The sequence below is a fragment of the Theropithecus gelada genome, chromosome 3 (genome assembly GCF_003255815.1).
Source record: "Theropithecus gelada isolate Dixy chromosome 3, Tgel_1.0, whole genome shotgun sequence".
NCBI classification, from domain to species: domain Eukaryota; kingdom Metazoa; phylum Chordata; class Mammalia; order Primates; family Cercopithecidae; genus Theropithecus; species Theropithecus gelada.
This window is the reverse complement of record NC_037670.1, coordinates 14023113-14039671: the sequence shown is the minus strand read 5'-3', so window position 1 is coordinate 14039671 and position 16559 is coordinate 14023113. Positions and strand designations below refer to the sequence as shown.

Sequence of the window (16559 nt, the reverse complement as noted above, 5' to 3'; positions counted from 1 at the left end):
ATGAAGTGTTGGTACAAGATACAGCATGGATGAACTTTGAAAACGATGCAAAAGGTTACACATTGTATGATTCCATTCATATGAAATCTCTAGAATAGGTAAAGCCACAGAGGCAGAAGGCCAATCGGTGGTAACCAGGAGCTAGGGGAGAAATTGCTTATTGGGTAGTAGGCTTCCTTTTGGGCTGATGAAGACGTTCTGAAACTAGATAGAGACGACAGTTGCACAACATTGTGAGTGCACTAAATGCCACTGGATTGTTGGCTTAAAGTGGTTAATTTTATGTTATATAAATTTCACCTCAATTTATTTACACTTAGGTAAGATTTAATATCTTTCAAAAAAAGTCAATGACATTTAAATACGCATCATTAATGAAGGAGTTTAGTCCCTATTTTCGTCATAGGATTACATACAGTTGAGCTTAACGGCTTAAACAGGCCAGCAGAGATGGCTCACGCCTGTACTCCCAGCCCTTTGGGAGGCCGAGGCGGGAGGATCACCCAAGCTCAGGAGTTCGAGACCAACCTGGCCAACGTGGTAAAACCCTGTCTCTACTAAAAATACAAAAAATTAGCCAGGTGTGGTGGCATGCACCTGTAATCTCAGGTACTTGGGAGGCTGAGGCAGGAGAATTGCTTGAACCTGGGAGGCAGAGGTTGCAGTGAGCCAAGATCACGCCACTGCACTCCAGCCTGGGTGACAGAGTGAGACTGACTCAAAAAAATAAAATAAAAATAAAAATAAAAGGCTTATACAACACATGGTCTTGGTATCAAGTGAACAAAAATGTAAATTTCATGTCAATTCTTAAAAAGTGAATTGGGGATGTAGAGTATAGAGATGGGGGGATGATGGATGCCAGGAAGCACGTCCCCAAGGCAGTTTCTCCCTCTAGATACAGAGGCCATCTCTGAACTCAAGGACAACACAAAGGACTCCTAGGGTTCACCCACCCAGCCACCCACTTTACAGATGGGAAAGTCAAGGCCAGAGACAGCAGGGACTTGCTCAAGGCTACATGTCACATGGGAAGCCATAGAGGAGTTAGAGTGAGGGCTTTAGGGGCTTGAGGCTGACACTGCGCCCATGACACTGCATGGCCATGGGGGCTGCAGGGGGCCTATGGCTGTGATCAGAAGAGTAAAGTCCAAGCTAACATGGGTCTTCCAGCCTGAACATGTGGAAGAGACAGTGTCATCAACCGATTGGTTATCCCAGTTCATCCACGCCAAAGGCTCTGTATGAGTCAACCCAGGTCTTCCTTGACCGTCAGCCCCTCCGTGAAGGCAGTTGTAACTTTAAGAGGAAAACTCATTACCCAGCTGTTCTATTTCTGCCCACAGCCTTCACCGCTGGGCTGAGGTCATCAGTTTCCCCACAAGGGTAATGGGAGGAAGGTGAATGTCTTAGATGCAGGGCATTCACGGATCCCCCCTGAGGGACCCAGGAGTGCCCAGTCAGGGCCTGGAAGGAGAGGCCAGCTAAGCTCCTGGACCCCTGAGGGCGTCTCTTCTTTTTTCAGGTTTTGCTGACCCAGACCTGTTAGGCAGGTATAAAAGGGAATGGCCAGGCTCGGCCAGGCACCCGGACTCTTCCAGTGTGGTCTCAGGTAGGAACCTACGGGATGCTGGGGAAGATGGGAACGGGGAGGGCTTGCAGTGGAGGACAACCGGTGGGAGGAGAGTAGAGGTGATGATAAGAGATGAGCCAGGGGGAAGGAGGGGATGAGCATTTTACCAGCACCTGCCTGCCCCAGGGGCTGCAGAGACAGTATCTCATTTAATCCACCAAATTTCCCAGTGCGGTGGCTCACGCCTGTAATCTTAGCATTTTGGGAGGCTGAGGCAGGAGGATCTCTTGAGGCCAGGAGTTCAAGACCAGCCTGGGCAACATAGCAAGACCCTGTCCCTACAAAAACATTAAAAATTAGCAGGGCATGGTGGTGTGCGCCTGTAGTTTCAGCTCCTTGGGAGACTGAGGTGGGAGGATCGCTTGTGCCCAGGAGTTGGAGGCTGCAGTGAGCTATGATCGTACCACTGTACTCCAGCCTAGGCCACAGAGTGAGACCCTATCTCAAAAAAAAAAAAGAAAGAAAGAAAGGAAGAAAAGAAAAGAAAAAAAGAAACTCCCCCAAGTGATCTGTGTTGCATGCCGGCTGGATGTACGGATGAAGGGACTAGTCGGGAGAGCTGCTGGGACTCCCGCATATCCACAAGTGAGACCGAGGAAGCCAGGATTCAAACCCAGATCAGCCTCCTTCCCCTGCACCACCTGCCTTCTTTGGTGCGTGGTGCCAGATTCCTGGGTTCGATCCCCACTCTGCCCTTCCCTTGGTCTGCAAAGCATCATCTTTCCCTCTGAAGACTCTTAGCTTTTGCATTCCACGAGCTACATTGTCTGTACGTTTTGTGGTTCATGATTTATTTAAGTCGGTCTTAGTTATCAAAGATACCTGAGAAGTGCCGTTGCCTGGAGGGACAGGAGGGTTTTGGATTCGGGAGGGGCCTGGAAGTGGGGAGTCATTAGCAAGCAGGAGGCTGGTAGCCACCGAAAGGGATAGAACCTGGTGTCAGAGACCTGCACGTCCTTCAGGGCAGCTCCTGGCTGGAGGGGCCTGTGTCCTAAACCACCAGGCCCACGCAACAGCAGTGACACCTTAGCTTGCTGTTTACAGCAGAACCATCGTTAAAAAAACAGTACAAAGGCCTGGCACAGTGGCTTATACCTGCAAACCCAGCACTTTGAGAGGCTGAGGTGGGTGGATCACTTGAGGTCAGGAGATCAAGACCAGCCTGGCCAACATGGTGAAACCCTATCTCTACTAAAAATACAAAAATTAGCTGGGCATGGTGGTGGGCGCCTGTAATCCCAGCTACTCAGGAGGCTGAAGCAGGAGAATTGCTTGAACCCGGGAGGGGCAGAGTTTGCAGTGAGCTGAGATCATGCCACTGCACTCCAGCCTGGGTGACAATAGCGAAACTCCTTCTCAAAAAAAAAAAAAAAAAAAAAATACAAGTGCCTGGCACAGTGGCTTATACATGCAAATTCAGCACTTTGGGAGGACGAGGTGGAAGGATTGCTTGAGGCCAGGAGTTCAAGACTTCAGGGAGCTATGATTGCATGACTGCACTCCAGCCTGGGTGACAGAATGAGACCCTGTTCTAAATAAATAAATAAAGTCAAGCAGCCTAATTGGTATAAACAAAGGCAACTGTCTTACCTCCCCTACCCCCATTAGAGCAATTGAAAAGAAACTCAGTTCTCAGATGTGGGCATATGTTTCATTTTAGTGACAAGTAGAATGCGTCTTCACCTGACTGCTGGCACATGCATTTCTTTTCTCTTTTTCTTTTCTTTTTTATTTTTAGACAGGGTCTTGCTCTATCACCCAGGCTGGAGCGCAGTGGCACAATCTCGGCTCACTGCAACCTCCACCTCCCAGGTTCAAGCAATTCTCGTACCTCAGCCTCCCAAGTAGCTGGGATTACAGGCACCTACCACTACACCCAGCTAATTTTCGTATTTTTAGTAGAGACGGGGTTTCATCATCCCGAGCTTGAGGCCAGGTTGATCTCAAACTCCAGATCTCAGGTGATCCCCCCCGACCTCAGCCTCCCAAAGTGCTGGGATCACAGGCATGAGTACCCGCACCCGATCACATTTCCTTTTCGTGTGGATTTTGGTCTCATCTCCCTGGTGGTTTCCATCTGTGTTAAGCAGAACCAGGGAAACCGGCAACAAAAAGATGATGCAATTGAGCCACCAGAGGCAGCAAATGACAAAAGGAAGTTTACGTAGAGCTATTGTAGCTTCCAGAAGGGGCAGGGGCAAGGCTGGACAAGGCAGCTTAGCTGCCCAGGAACCAGGTCTCCCGGATGCTGGATACAGACTCCTAGATGCTATGGCAGAAGCCAGAACTCCCAGCTCAGTGCTCCCTGCTGACAGGGCATAGGAAGGATTAGACAGGAGTTCTTAACCTGGCGCTTGGGAGTCTTCAGTGGGAAAACAATTCCATTGTGATTTTTCACTGCCTTTAGCCAAAAGGTTTCATCTTCTCCCTTTTGTAACATGGTCTTATTCATCCCAGTCTCATTAACAGTACTTGTAACTTTCTCTACAGTGGAAGTCACTGGTATTTTTTTATTTTATTTTTAATACTTATTTATTTATTTATTTTGAGACGAAGTCTCACTCTGTTGCCCAGGCTGGAGGGCAGTGGCACAATCTTGGCTCGCTGCAAGCTCCGCCTCCCGGGTTCACGCCATTCTCCTGCCTTAGCCTCCCGAGTAGCTGGGACTACAGGCACCTGCCACCACGCCCGGCTCATTTTTTTTTTTTTTTTAATAGAGACAGGGTTTCACCATGTTAGCCAGGATGGTCTCGATCTCCTGACCTCGTGATCCACCCGTCTCAGCCTCCCAAAGTGCTGGGATTACAGGCGTGAACCACCGCGCCCAGCCAGTCACTGGTATTTTTAAATTTTCTTTTCTTGAGACAGCGTCTCGCTCTGTTGCCCAGGCTAGAGTGCAGAAGTGCAATCATAGCTCATTGCAGCCTTGACCTTCGCAGTTTAAGCAATCCTGCCTCAGTTTCCCAAGTAGTTGGAACCACAGGCATACACCACCACCCCCAGCTAACTTTCTAATTCTTTTTATTTTATTTTATTTTATTTTGAGACAGAGTCTCACTCTGACCCCCAAGCTAGAGTGCAGTGGCACAATCTCAGCTCACCGCAACCTCTGCTTCCAAGGTTGAAGTGATTCTCATACCTCAGTCTCCTGAGTAGCTGGGACTATAGGCACACACCACCATACTCGTCTAATTTTTTTGTATTTTTGTTAGAGATGGGCTTTTGCCGTGTTGACCAGGCTGGTTTCGAACTCCTGGCCTCAAGTGATCCACCTGTCTCGGCCTCCCAAAATGCTGAGATTACAGGCATGAGCCGTGGCACCCTGCCTAACTTTCTAATTTTTATAGAGACAGGGTGTTGGTATGTTGCTCAGGCTGGTCTTGAACTCCCGGCCTCAAGCAATCTTCCTGCCTCAGCCTCCTGAAAGTGCTGGAATTACAAGCGTGAGCTACCTCCACCCAGTCAATCACTGGTATTTTCATATCAAATTACAGTAGTTGCAGACATCTCAAAATATAATTAATTCTTACTGCTGCTCCAAAACTACAGTGCTTGTGAGACCTGCTGCTAGATTATGTTATTTGATGCATTTATAAAGAGGTACATCTATTACTAGATCATGCATTTTTAATATTTTATTAATTATATTTTAATGTCATGTGTTTCCCTGGTAATCCTACATATTTTATTGCTTGAATTTGAAATATTTTGTCCAATAGGACCACAGGTATCACCAGACAACCAAAGGGGTTCCTGGCCTGTGAGGGCACAAGACCCCTGCCCACCTCCTCTCCTTTCTTGTTTTCTGTGCAACAGCGGAGCTTTCGGTGCTAGGATAGCGGGGGTGGACGACGCAGAAAAAAAGTTCCAGCCAGAACTCTCTACGCCAGGCCCCACAGGGAGGCGAGAGGAGGAGAAAGCGCCTGGCTGTGCCTCAGTGGCTTGCCTGTTGTGACTCAGCTTCTTTTGGAAAAACCGGGGGTGTTGGCAGGAGAGGCTGCAGGCACAGTACAGCGGTTGCCCAGCGCACAATTAGGAGTCCCTCATCTAAAGGCTGAGGCTGTACCCTTGGCCTTGAGAAATGCACTGCTGGCAAAGGGGCTCAGAACCACACCCTCCCTGAACCTTCGAGAAGGTTCTTCATCCCCAAGACGAACTGGGGAGGCCCCTGACTTCTGTTTTTGCTCCCTTGAGCCTCCAGTTCCCCTCCTTCCTGGGGATTCAGTGAAACCGTTTGGGGTTTGGGAATTGAGAGACCCAGACTGTCCTCGTTTTAGGAGAGACAATGATTGACCCAGGCAATCACTTTGTACCTGGGACCTGCTTGACGTCTGGTGAAGCCTGTGGACCCTGCTCAGATTAGTGTTTTTAAATGAATAAAATAGGCTGGGCATGGTGGCTCATGCCTGTAATCCTAGCACTTTGGGACGCTGAGGCAGGCGGATCACTTGAGGTCAGGAGTTCAAAACCAGCCTGGCCAACATGGTGAAACCCTGTCTCTACTAAAAATACAAAAAAAAAAAAAAAAAATTAGCTGGGCGTGGTGGCGGGCACCTCCCAGCTACTCAGGAGGCTGAGGCAGGAGAATTGCTTGAACCCAGGGGGCAGAGGTTGTAGTGAACCAAGATTGCACCACTGCATTCCAGCCTGAGCAACAGAAGAAAACTCCATCTCAGAAAAAAAAAGTAAAATAAAATACACAGAGCTACAAAGGAAACCAATGGTATTGCAATACTGGCTGGGTGCGGTGGCTCAAAAACCAGTAATCTCAGCACTTTGGGAGGCCAAGGTGGGAGAATCGTTTGAGGCCAAGAGTTTGAGATCAGCCTGGGCAACATGGTGAGACCTTATCTCTACGAAACATTTGAAAATTAGTCGAGCATAGTAGCTTATGCCTGTAATCCCAGCATTTGGGGAGGCTGAGGTGGGAAGATTGCTTGAGCCCAGAAGTTGGAGGCTGCAGTGAGCTATGACTGTACCAAAGAACTCCAGCCTGGGTGATGGAATAAGACCCTGCCTCTGAAAAAAAAAAGAAAAGAAAAAATATATTAAAAAACTAATTTGTGACATGGCAGTAAGGCAATAATAAATGTCCTTATTAATAAATTTAAAGAATGATATCAAAAAGAGACCATAATTTTAAAGTTGACATGAAGATAAACAGTATTTTGAGACATCTGCAGCCACCCTAACAAGAAGTGAAGAGCTTTGATTTTTGCTAGGAGAAAACAGAGGCAGTGATGGTGCTACTGCGGTCTATGGCCTCTGTTCATATCAGATAGAAAGAGAAAACCAAGTGGCAATTGATTTCCTGTCGCATTTATTTCACAGATCCTGGTTAGAAACCCTACCTTTAACCTCTCCATGCCCCAGTATTCTCCTTCATAAAATGGGCTTCCTGATCCCTACCTCACAGCCTTAGTGTGAGGAACATATGAGATGACAGAGGCAGAAGCATTTGTGTTGTTGGGAGTTGGGGGCACTTAACTGTGAGGATTTATTAGCTTGTTTCATTTTTAAATATAACTTCAACTTTTATTTTAGATTCTGGGGGTATATGTGCAGGTTTTTTACGTGGGTATATTGAGTGACACTGGGATTTGGGATCCAAATGATCCCATCACACAGGTGGTAAGCATAGTATCAAATAGGTCGTTCTTCAACCCTTGCCTCCCTCCCACTCTCCCCCATCTAGTAGTCCCCATTGTCTATTGTTTCTATCTGTATGTCTGTCTGTACCCACTTATAAGCTCCCACTTATAAATGAAAACATGTGGTATTTGGTTTTCTGATTCTATGTTAATTCACTTAGAATAATGGCCTCCAGCTGCATCCATGTTGCTGCAAAGGACGTGATTTCATTCTTTTTTACAGCTGCATAATATTCCATGGTGTATATGTACCACATTTTCCTTCTGTTTTTTGAGGGTTTTTTTTTAAAGACAGGTTCTCGCTTTCTCACCTAAGCTGGAGTGCAGTGGTACAATCATGGCTTCCTGCAGCCTTGACCTCCCCAACTCAAGCGATCCTCCTGCCTTAGCCCTGAGAGTAGCTAGGACTACAGGCACACACCACCATGCCTGGCTAATTTTTAAATGTTTTTGTAGACATGGAGTCTTGCTATATTGCCCAGGCTGGTCTCAAACTCCTGGGCTCAAGCTGTCCTTCCACCTTGGCTTCCCAAAGTGCTGGGATTATAGGTGTGAGCCTCTGTACCTGGCCTTTACCACATTTTCTTTATCTAATCCACCACTGATGGCCACCTAGGTTGATTCCATGTCTTTGCCATTGTGAATAATGCTGCAGTGAACATACAGGTGCATGTGTCCTTTTGGTAGGATGGGACTTAGTTTTCCCTTTGGGTATATAGCCAGGAATAGGATGGCTGGGTTGAATAATAGTTCTGTTTTAAGTTCTTTGAGAAATCTCCATACTGCTTTCTACAGTGGCTGAACAATTAGCTTCTTTCTTATTCTTGGTTATGAAAGCCTAATGGCACCAAGACAGACAAGGTGACATGAGAGAAGAAAGCCTCTATCTTTCTCGGGACATTGGCTCCAGCCTGTCCACCAGCTTCAGCAGCTTGTCTCTGCTTCCCCCGACAGCACCCAGGGAAGTACTGGTTCCCGCCCTCAGTTCCTTCCTGCTCCATCTTCAACCAAGCTGCCATGCCTGGTGGGTACAAAGGGGAGTGTGGGGACGATGTGGATCCTATGCCTTTCCTGGCACCTCCCGAAAAGGAGAGGATTGAAGCCATGAACAAGCCCTATGACATTAAGAGGTCCTGCTGGGTCAAAGATGAGAAGGAAGGCTTCGTCGCTGGGGAGATCCAGTCTGAACAGGGTGACCAAGTCACTGTGAAGACAATCACCAACCAGGTGAGTGGGTCTCGATCTCCAGGATGAAACCAAGTGGCAGGCACCCAGGCCTTTTCTAGGCATTCTCCTGCCCAGAAGGCAGGGTGGCAGAAAGAGCAGGTGCCTCCAAGTCCCGTGTGCTGGGGTCAAATCCAGACTCGCCTACACTCAAGCTGTGCTGTCCTGGGCAAGATGCATTCCCTCTCTGAGCTATATCACAATAGAGATTCCGAGACAGGGCACATGAAAGCACTTCATAGACTCTAAAGCAGTACTGTGCATAAGGGATGATCATGAGAGTTACTTACCTTTGATGTCTCAAACGGCTCTCAAGTGGAAGCTATTTTCTAAGCATGAGAGTGAGCATGTCACTCATGATCATGTCACTGTGTGCCATGGCCCCTGGTGGCATGAGGGGCATGAGAGAGGGTACAGAACACCCTGGCTCACTGGCTGAGCTCTTCAGCTGCATGAAGAACAGATGGTGGTTCCTAGGTCCCTTGGAGCATGGCAGTGGTGTGCTGGATGTGATGGCTTGTGATGGCTTTTAATGGGTTGCAAAGACCCAACCTGGCTTGTGATGGCTTGCAGGGACCCACCTAGCTTACTATGGCTAGCAAGGACCCAACCTGGCTTCTCTTGGATTGCAGGGATCCAACCTGGCTTGTGATGGTTTGCAAGGACCCCAACACTAAACAATGAGGGACTTTACAGCCAGTTGTTAAACCTTGGGTAGCTTGCTATCAGCTTGCTATTTACACCACGGAAATGGGCACATGCTGTAAATCAGGGATGCTTCCCCTCAGACAGGTGGTTTACCAACCCACCCTTCTCTCTGCTGGCCCACACTACATCTGACTGTGAGATATGACTTGAGAGAGTGGATAGAAAATTTGGGTTATTAGGCTGGGCATGGTGACTCACGCCTGTAATCCCAGCACTTTGGGAGACCGAGGCAGGAGGATTACTTGAGCTCAGGAGTTTGAGACCAGCTTGGACAACTTGGTGAGACCCTATCTTTATTTAAAAAAAAAAAAAAAAATTTATTAGAATTTTTAAAATTTGGTTTATCTTAAATGGGTAAGGGCAGGGGTCTCTTATATTCTTGGCAGACCCCTGGTGAGGCACTTGACACTTTGTTTAATCCTTTTGGCAATCTTATGTGGTAGGATTTATTGACCCTATTTTGCAGAGAAGGAAAAATGAGGATCAAGGGCACTTTAGGTGACCTGTGCATGTTGAAAAAATAGCAAATGATGAACTTGGATTCAAACCCACTGTATCTGGCTCATATGCCCATGCCCCCTCTATGACACCATTCCATCTCTCCATGGTGGGCTGCCAAGAGGGAGGCATGAGCCATCGCACCCGGCCACTTTTTCATTTAAGAAAAAAGACATTCCCCTGCTCCCTCCAAACCACCTTCAAGGATAAAACTGAAAGCAAGCAAGCAAAGAAGACAAAAAAATCTTAAAAAAAAAAAAAAAACCACACAGAGCAATGAGTCTTCAGCAATAAATATGTTAGCATCTGCGAGGTCCATTCCTGGTTAATTTCTCGATTAAAAGAAGTCAGAGGCCAGGCACTGTGGCTCAAGCCTGTAATCCCAGCACTTTGGCAGGCCGATACAGGCAGATTGCTTGAGGCTAGGTGTTTGAGACCAGCCTGGGCAACATAACGAGGCCCCCTTTCTACAAAAAATTAGCCAGGTGTGGTGGTGCATCCCTGTACTCCCAGTTACTTGGGAGGCTGAGCCAGGAGGATCGCCTGAGCCCAGGAAGTTGAGGCTGCAGTGAGCTAGGATTGCACTGCTGCACTCCAGCCTGGGTGACAGAGAGAAACTTTGTCTCAAAAAAAAAAAGGAAGCCAGAGACCTCAGTGATCAGTACTGGCAACAGCTATATTTTTATCTGTTCCTGCCTTTGAGAGGAGCAGTGGTGAAAAGATGCGGCTATAATGGGTTTGAATGAAAGTCAAGCTTGATTCCCAGGAGAATCATAGTTTTTGGAGAGGAGAGTGCTGCAGTGTTGTGAGAAATGATGGGTGATGATAGTGGAGACCCAGAGTGCATCCAAGTTTGGATGCACATTTAAGGACAACACAATTTCCTTGAGTATCTGCAGCAGACAGGGCTGGCCAGCCGGGTTTGGGACAGAAAAGATGGAGCCTACGACGCTGACTTCCCTGGCTCCTAAAATAAAGGCCAAGTTCTCCATTCCTCTACTGAAAGTGAAGTGTCTGCACATGGACGAGGACCAGAGATCTGGAAACCCCAAACCCAGCTTGAGGCCAGGCACGGTGGCTCATGCCTGTAATCCCACCACTTTGGGAGGCTGGGCAGGGAGGATCACCTGAGGTCAGGAGTTTCAGACCAGCCTGGCCAACATGGTGAAACCCCATCTCTACCAAAAATACAAAAATTAGTCGGGCATGGTGGCCTGCGCCTGTAATCCCAGCTACTCGGGAGGCTGAGGCAGAATTGCTTGAACCCAGGAGGCGGAAGTTGCAGTGAGCTGAGATCATGCCACTGCACTCCAGCATGAGTGACAGAGTGAGACTCTGTCTCAGAAAAACAAAAACAAACAAAAAACAGCTTGATTTACTATGGGTGTGGTAACCATTACGGGGAGTGGGGGTGGATTTTCCAGAACTGTCAAGATTTCAAATTATCTGCCTATTGTACTAATAAATTATTAAAAGTCCCAGAAATCCCAGTATGGATTCAGGCCTCACATCTAAGGCTGCAGGCAGCCAAAAGATACTTGTTTTCCAGCTCGTGTGTCTTCAGCTTTGATCCCAGATGCTGGAGCTTCTTAAGAGCTGGCGCTAGTTTTTGTTTTTTTGTTTTGTTTTTTTCTTGCTCTGTCACCCAGGCTGGAGTGCAGCGGCATGATCTCGGCTCACTGCAACCCCTGCCCCCTGGGTTCAAACAATTCTCCTGCCCCAGCCTCCCAAGTAGCTGGGATTACAGGAGTGCGCGACCACGCCCAGCTAATTTTTGTATTTTTAGTAGAGACAGGGTTTCGCCATGTTGGCCAGGCTGGTCTCGAAATCCAGACCTCAAGTGGTCCACCCACCTAGGCCTCCCAAAGCGCTGGGATTACAGGCATGAGCCACTGCACCCGGCCTAGTTTTCATTTATAGATGAAGAAATTGGGGTGCAGCATGGTGAAGAGATCTGCCCACATGGCACAGGCGCAAACACACCTACTGATGAACACTCATTGCTGTTTTGTTTGTTTTCTTCTTTTCTTGCTTGCTTTCGGTTTTATCCTTGAAGGTGGCTTGGAGGGAGCAAGGGAATGTCTTTTTTTCAAATGGAACAGTGGCTACAATGTGGTGGCTCACACCTGTAACACTTTTGGGGGCCAAGATGGGAGGATCATTGGAGGCCAAGAGTTTAAGACCAGCATAGGCAACATAGCAAGACCTTGTCTCTAGAAAAAAAAATTAAAAATTAGCCAGGCGTGGTGGTGTGCACCTGTAGTCCCAGCTAATCGGGAGGCTGAGGCAGGAGGATGACTTGAGCCCAAGAGATCGAAGCTGCAGTGAGCTATGATTGTACCACTGCACTCCAGCCTGGGCAACAGAGCAAGATTATGTCTCAAAAAATAAAATTAAATTAAAAATTTAAAAATGGAGAAGTTTGGCTGGTCTGAAGGTAGTGAGTTATCTCAATTAATTGTTCATTGTCAGTTACAGATCAAAATCCTTGTTCCACTCTTCCACCCACCCTTCTCATTACTGCACTTAGTCTTCAAAAAAAAAAAAAGTGAAATGGAAAAGCTCATTGCTATTTCGAAATCACCGCTAACTCTCAAGGCAGAGAGCCAAGAGTCACATCTTTGCAAAGTGTTCATGGGATCAAAGAGTAAGCTCTGATCATCTATCAGGATGGATTTGGCTGGAAAAGAAGCACAGCCCAGAGGTTCTCTGTAACATAGGGAGGGAACGTCATAGTTTATAAGGTATTTTTACATGATTCCACTTCAGTTCATATAATTCTCCCAGCAACCTGCCAAGGAGACTACTGTCATCTCAGCTTCAGAGAGGAGGCAGTTGAAGCTGCATTGGCCTCAGAAGTGCCTCCCCATCCCAGGACACACAGGGGGATGTGGCTGGACCAGGACTTGGGTCCACTGCATGCTCCACTCCATCTCCTTCTGGGACTCCAGAGGGTGTGTGGTGACCTGGGCCAGATGCCCCATGCCTGGTACGGCACTATTTCCTGATGCCTGTGCTGCTGTGTCTTGACCCTCCCCAGACACTCACTATGAAGAAGGATGATATCCAGCAGATGAACCCACCCAAATTCTACCAGGCCAGCGACATGGCAGACATGACCTTCCTGAATGAGGCCAGTGTCCTAGACAATCTGCGCCAACGCTACACCAACATGAGGATCTACGTGAGTGCTGGGGATGGGGTGAGCGCAGGGAGGAAGGAGTGACTGCAGATCTTCTGCTCTTCTTTTGATGAGGAGGGGTGTGGCTACTCCACCCTGCCCAGCTCTCAATACACATTACGACTTAGACAAAGGCACAGAGACCACATTTCTGACATGTTAGAATTTCTACCCAGGCCGGGCGCGGTGGCTCAAGCCTGTAATCCCAGCACTTTGGGAGGCTGAGACGGGCGGATCACGAGGTCAGGAGATCGAGACCATCCTGGCTAACACAGTGAAACCCCATCTCTACTAAAAAATAAAAAAAATAAAAATAAAAAACTAGCCGGGCGAGGTGGCGGGCACCTGTAGTCCCAGCTACTCAGGAGGCTGAGGCAGGAGAATGGCGTGAACCCGGGAGGCGGAGCTTGCAGTGAGCCGACATCCGGCCACTGCACTCCAGCCTGGGCGACAGAGCAAGACTCCGTCTCAAAAAAAAGAATTTCCACCCAAAGCCTTCGGCATCTCAGTAATGGCACCATATCCATGAGCAGCTGAAACACATTTTGCTGAGGCTGTCACCCAAAAATCTTCCTCCTCAGGCTCCACTCCTCTTCCTCAAACTCTCAAATCAAAACAACATTTTTCCCCTAGTGACTTCATGTGCCATTATTAGAAGTCCATCCATCCATCTATCCATTCATCCATCTATCCATTCATCCATCCATACATCCATCCAAACATTCATCCATCTAAACACCCATCCATCCATCCAAATATCTACCCATCCATCCAAACATCTATCCATCAACCCAAACATCCAAACATTCATCCATCCATCCCTCCATCCAAACATCTATCCATCAATCCAAACATTCATCCACCTATCCAAACATCCATACACCTATCCATCCATCCAAACATCTATCCATCAATCCAAACATCCAAACATTCATCCACCTACCCAAACATCCATCCCTCCATCCATCAACCAAACATCCATCCATTCATCCATCCACCCACTCATCCACCCAACCAAATATCCAAATATCCATCCATCCATTCAATCATTCATCAAAACACTCATCCATCCATCCATCCAACAAACATTGAGGAAATGTGATGTAATTGTAGCCTGAGGCACTTAGGAAGGACAACAGACTGCATCCTTGAAGAAGTTCAGTTTCACTTTGTCTGACATGATGACCAGAGGGAGTTACAATCAGTCCTTTGAGCATCTTGGAAATCTTAAGACAGAAAGATGATTTTCTGAAGGTGTTGCAGCTTAACTCCCAAAATGGGTTGTCTAAGGATGTATTGGTGTTTGCCTCTCTAGATGTCTTTACTAAAAAGGAAAGAGGCTTATCTGGTAGGAATAGGTAAGGTGCAGCCTGATTCCCAGGTAAGGGCCTGCCGGGGGTTCCCCCTCCCTGGGCGTATGGTTATAGACAAGAGGGCTTCTGTGACCCCAGATTCATCCTGCTTTAATACTACTGTGGTTCTAGATTCAGGCCCCAGCAGCACCATAGACCCAGGTAGTGCTGGAAGTTCTCTGAAAAGCTCTTGAAGATATTTGCTAAGTCTGGAGGTTAGCAGGGCATCCTTGGACCCCAGGTCTAGAAAGAGCCATACCCAGCCAGGCACGGTGGCTCACACCTGTAATCCCAGCACTTTGGGAGACCGAGGCAGGTGGATCAAGAGGTCAGGAGATTGAGACCATCCTGGCTAACACGGTGAAACCCCGTCTCTACTAAAAACACAAAAAAAAATTAGCTGGGGGTGGTGGCAGACGCCCATAGTCCCAGCTACTCAGGAGGCTGAGGCAGGAGAATGGTGGGAACCCAGGAGGCGGAGCTTGCAGTGAGCCGAGATCGCACCACTGCACTCCGGCCTGGGAAACCGAGCGAGACTCCATCTCAAAAAAAAAAAAGAGAGAGAGAGAAAGAGTCACACCCACTCCTGGCTGAGCCTGGAGCCTGGAGCCTGGGCTGAGAATGTCAAGATGCAGGCTCAAAGGTCAAGCTCAGGGCCAGGGCTTACCTGGGGCTATTCTGCATGCAAGCCCTTGTTCCTCCTGGGTGACCACATCATGACTTTGGGCCAAGGGACTGCAGGCTCTGTGGAGTATAGCCTGAGAGACCAGGGCAGGAGTCCCCTCCTACATTAAAGTGCCTCAATAGAGCCACTAGTGCAACAACTCTAGCTGGCAAGGGCTGATCCCAGCTGCTTCTCTCTCAATTCCTCCTGACCACAGCAGGGAGGTAACTGGCTTCCAGGCTGCTGTCTGCCCCCACCCCACAGCTGAGACAGGCTGGAGGGGAAGAGTGATTCCATGGCTGGCGTCCCGGGATGAGACACCGTGTGTCATACTCTCAGCTGTTCCACTGGGTTTCCTTCATCATCTCTTTAGTCTTTTTTCCTGTGGATCAGTTTCTACTTAATAAGTTTCCTTTTGAAAATTCAGCATATCCCAGTCATGCTAAGGAGAAGCTGGTGGCAGGGAGAGGGGTGGACGGGGAGCAGTTATTCTTATTTGGTTCAAAATGGAAGGGTTTAAAGTTGAACTGAAACCAAGTATTTGGTGGAGGGTTTAGAGGTCAATGTGACTGTCCAGCAAGGAGAAGGGAAATTTAAGGTTCATAGATTTGGCCATTTCCTATCTTCACTTATTCTTCCTGCTCTTCATTTATTTAATGATGTAATTGGTTTTTCTGGGGTTTTGTTGTTTGTTTGTTTGCTTGTTTGTTTGAGATGGAGTCTCACTCTGTCGCCCAGGCTGGAGTGCAATGGCATAGTCTCAGCTCATTGCAACCTCCACTTCCCAGGTTCAGGCGATTCTCCTGCCTCAGCCCTGTTAGTAGCTAGGATTACAAACATGCGCTACCATGCCCAGCTAATTTTTGTATTTTTAGTAGACACAGGGTTTCACCATGTTGCTCACGCTGGTCTCGAACTCCTGACCTCGTGATCTGCCTGCTTCAGCCTCCCGAAGTGCTGGGATTACAGGCATGAGCCACTGCACTTGGCCTTCCTGTTCTTTTTTTTAAAACAGGGTGATTTCCTACAAAATTGCAATCTTGGAGTGAAAAGAAAGTTGGGGTCTCTTTTTAAGAGGAGGTCAAGGCTGGGTGCAGTGGCTCATGCCTGTAATCACAGCACTTTGGGAGGCCAGCGTAGGTGGATTGTTTGAGGACAGGAGTTCATGACAAGCCTGAGCAACACAGTAAGACCCCCATCTCTACAAAAAAACCTTTTTAATTATCCAGGCTTAGTGGGCACATGCCTGTAGTCCCAGCTACTTGGGATGTTGAGATGGAAGGATCGCTTGAGCCCAGGAGGTCAAGGCTGCAGTGAGCTATGATCGTACCACTGCACTCCAGCCTGAGAGACAGAGCAAGCCTCTGTCTCTAAAAAAAAAAAAAAAAAAGAAAAAAAAAAAAAAGAAAAAGATAGGTGGTCAAACCTAGCTGCCACAAGTAGGGAGCTGCATCCACACAGTGAAGATTCCACAGCTTTTGAATCACCCTAGACATCTCTCGATGGACTCTCATGGAAAGCCAGATATATTAAGTGGCAAAAGCAAAATATAAAATAGTACTATAGGCTGGGCACAGTGGCTCACGCCTGTAATCCCAGCGCTTTGGCAGGCCAAGGTGGGTGCATCCCTTGAGGTCAGGAGTTTGTG

At 47.8% G+C, this 16559-nt stretch overlaps 1 protein-coding gene across 1 annotated transcript in view; it reads left to right on the top strand.

The window, feature by feature from the left end:
* Positions 1 to 8301: 8301 nt before the first annotated feature.
* Positions 8302 to 16559, top strand: part of LOC112620927 (myosin-16) — a 70738-nt gene continuing 62480 nt past the window's right edge. The window contains exons 1-2 of the mRNA XM_025379965.1: positions 8302 to 8511; positions 12755 to 12898. Of these exons, the coding sequence (XP_025235750.1) occupies positions 8302 to 8511; positions 12755 to 12898 (354 nt within the window). The remainder of the gene's footprint in view (positions 8512 to 12754; positions 12899 to 16559) is intronic.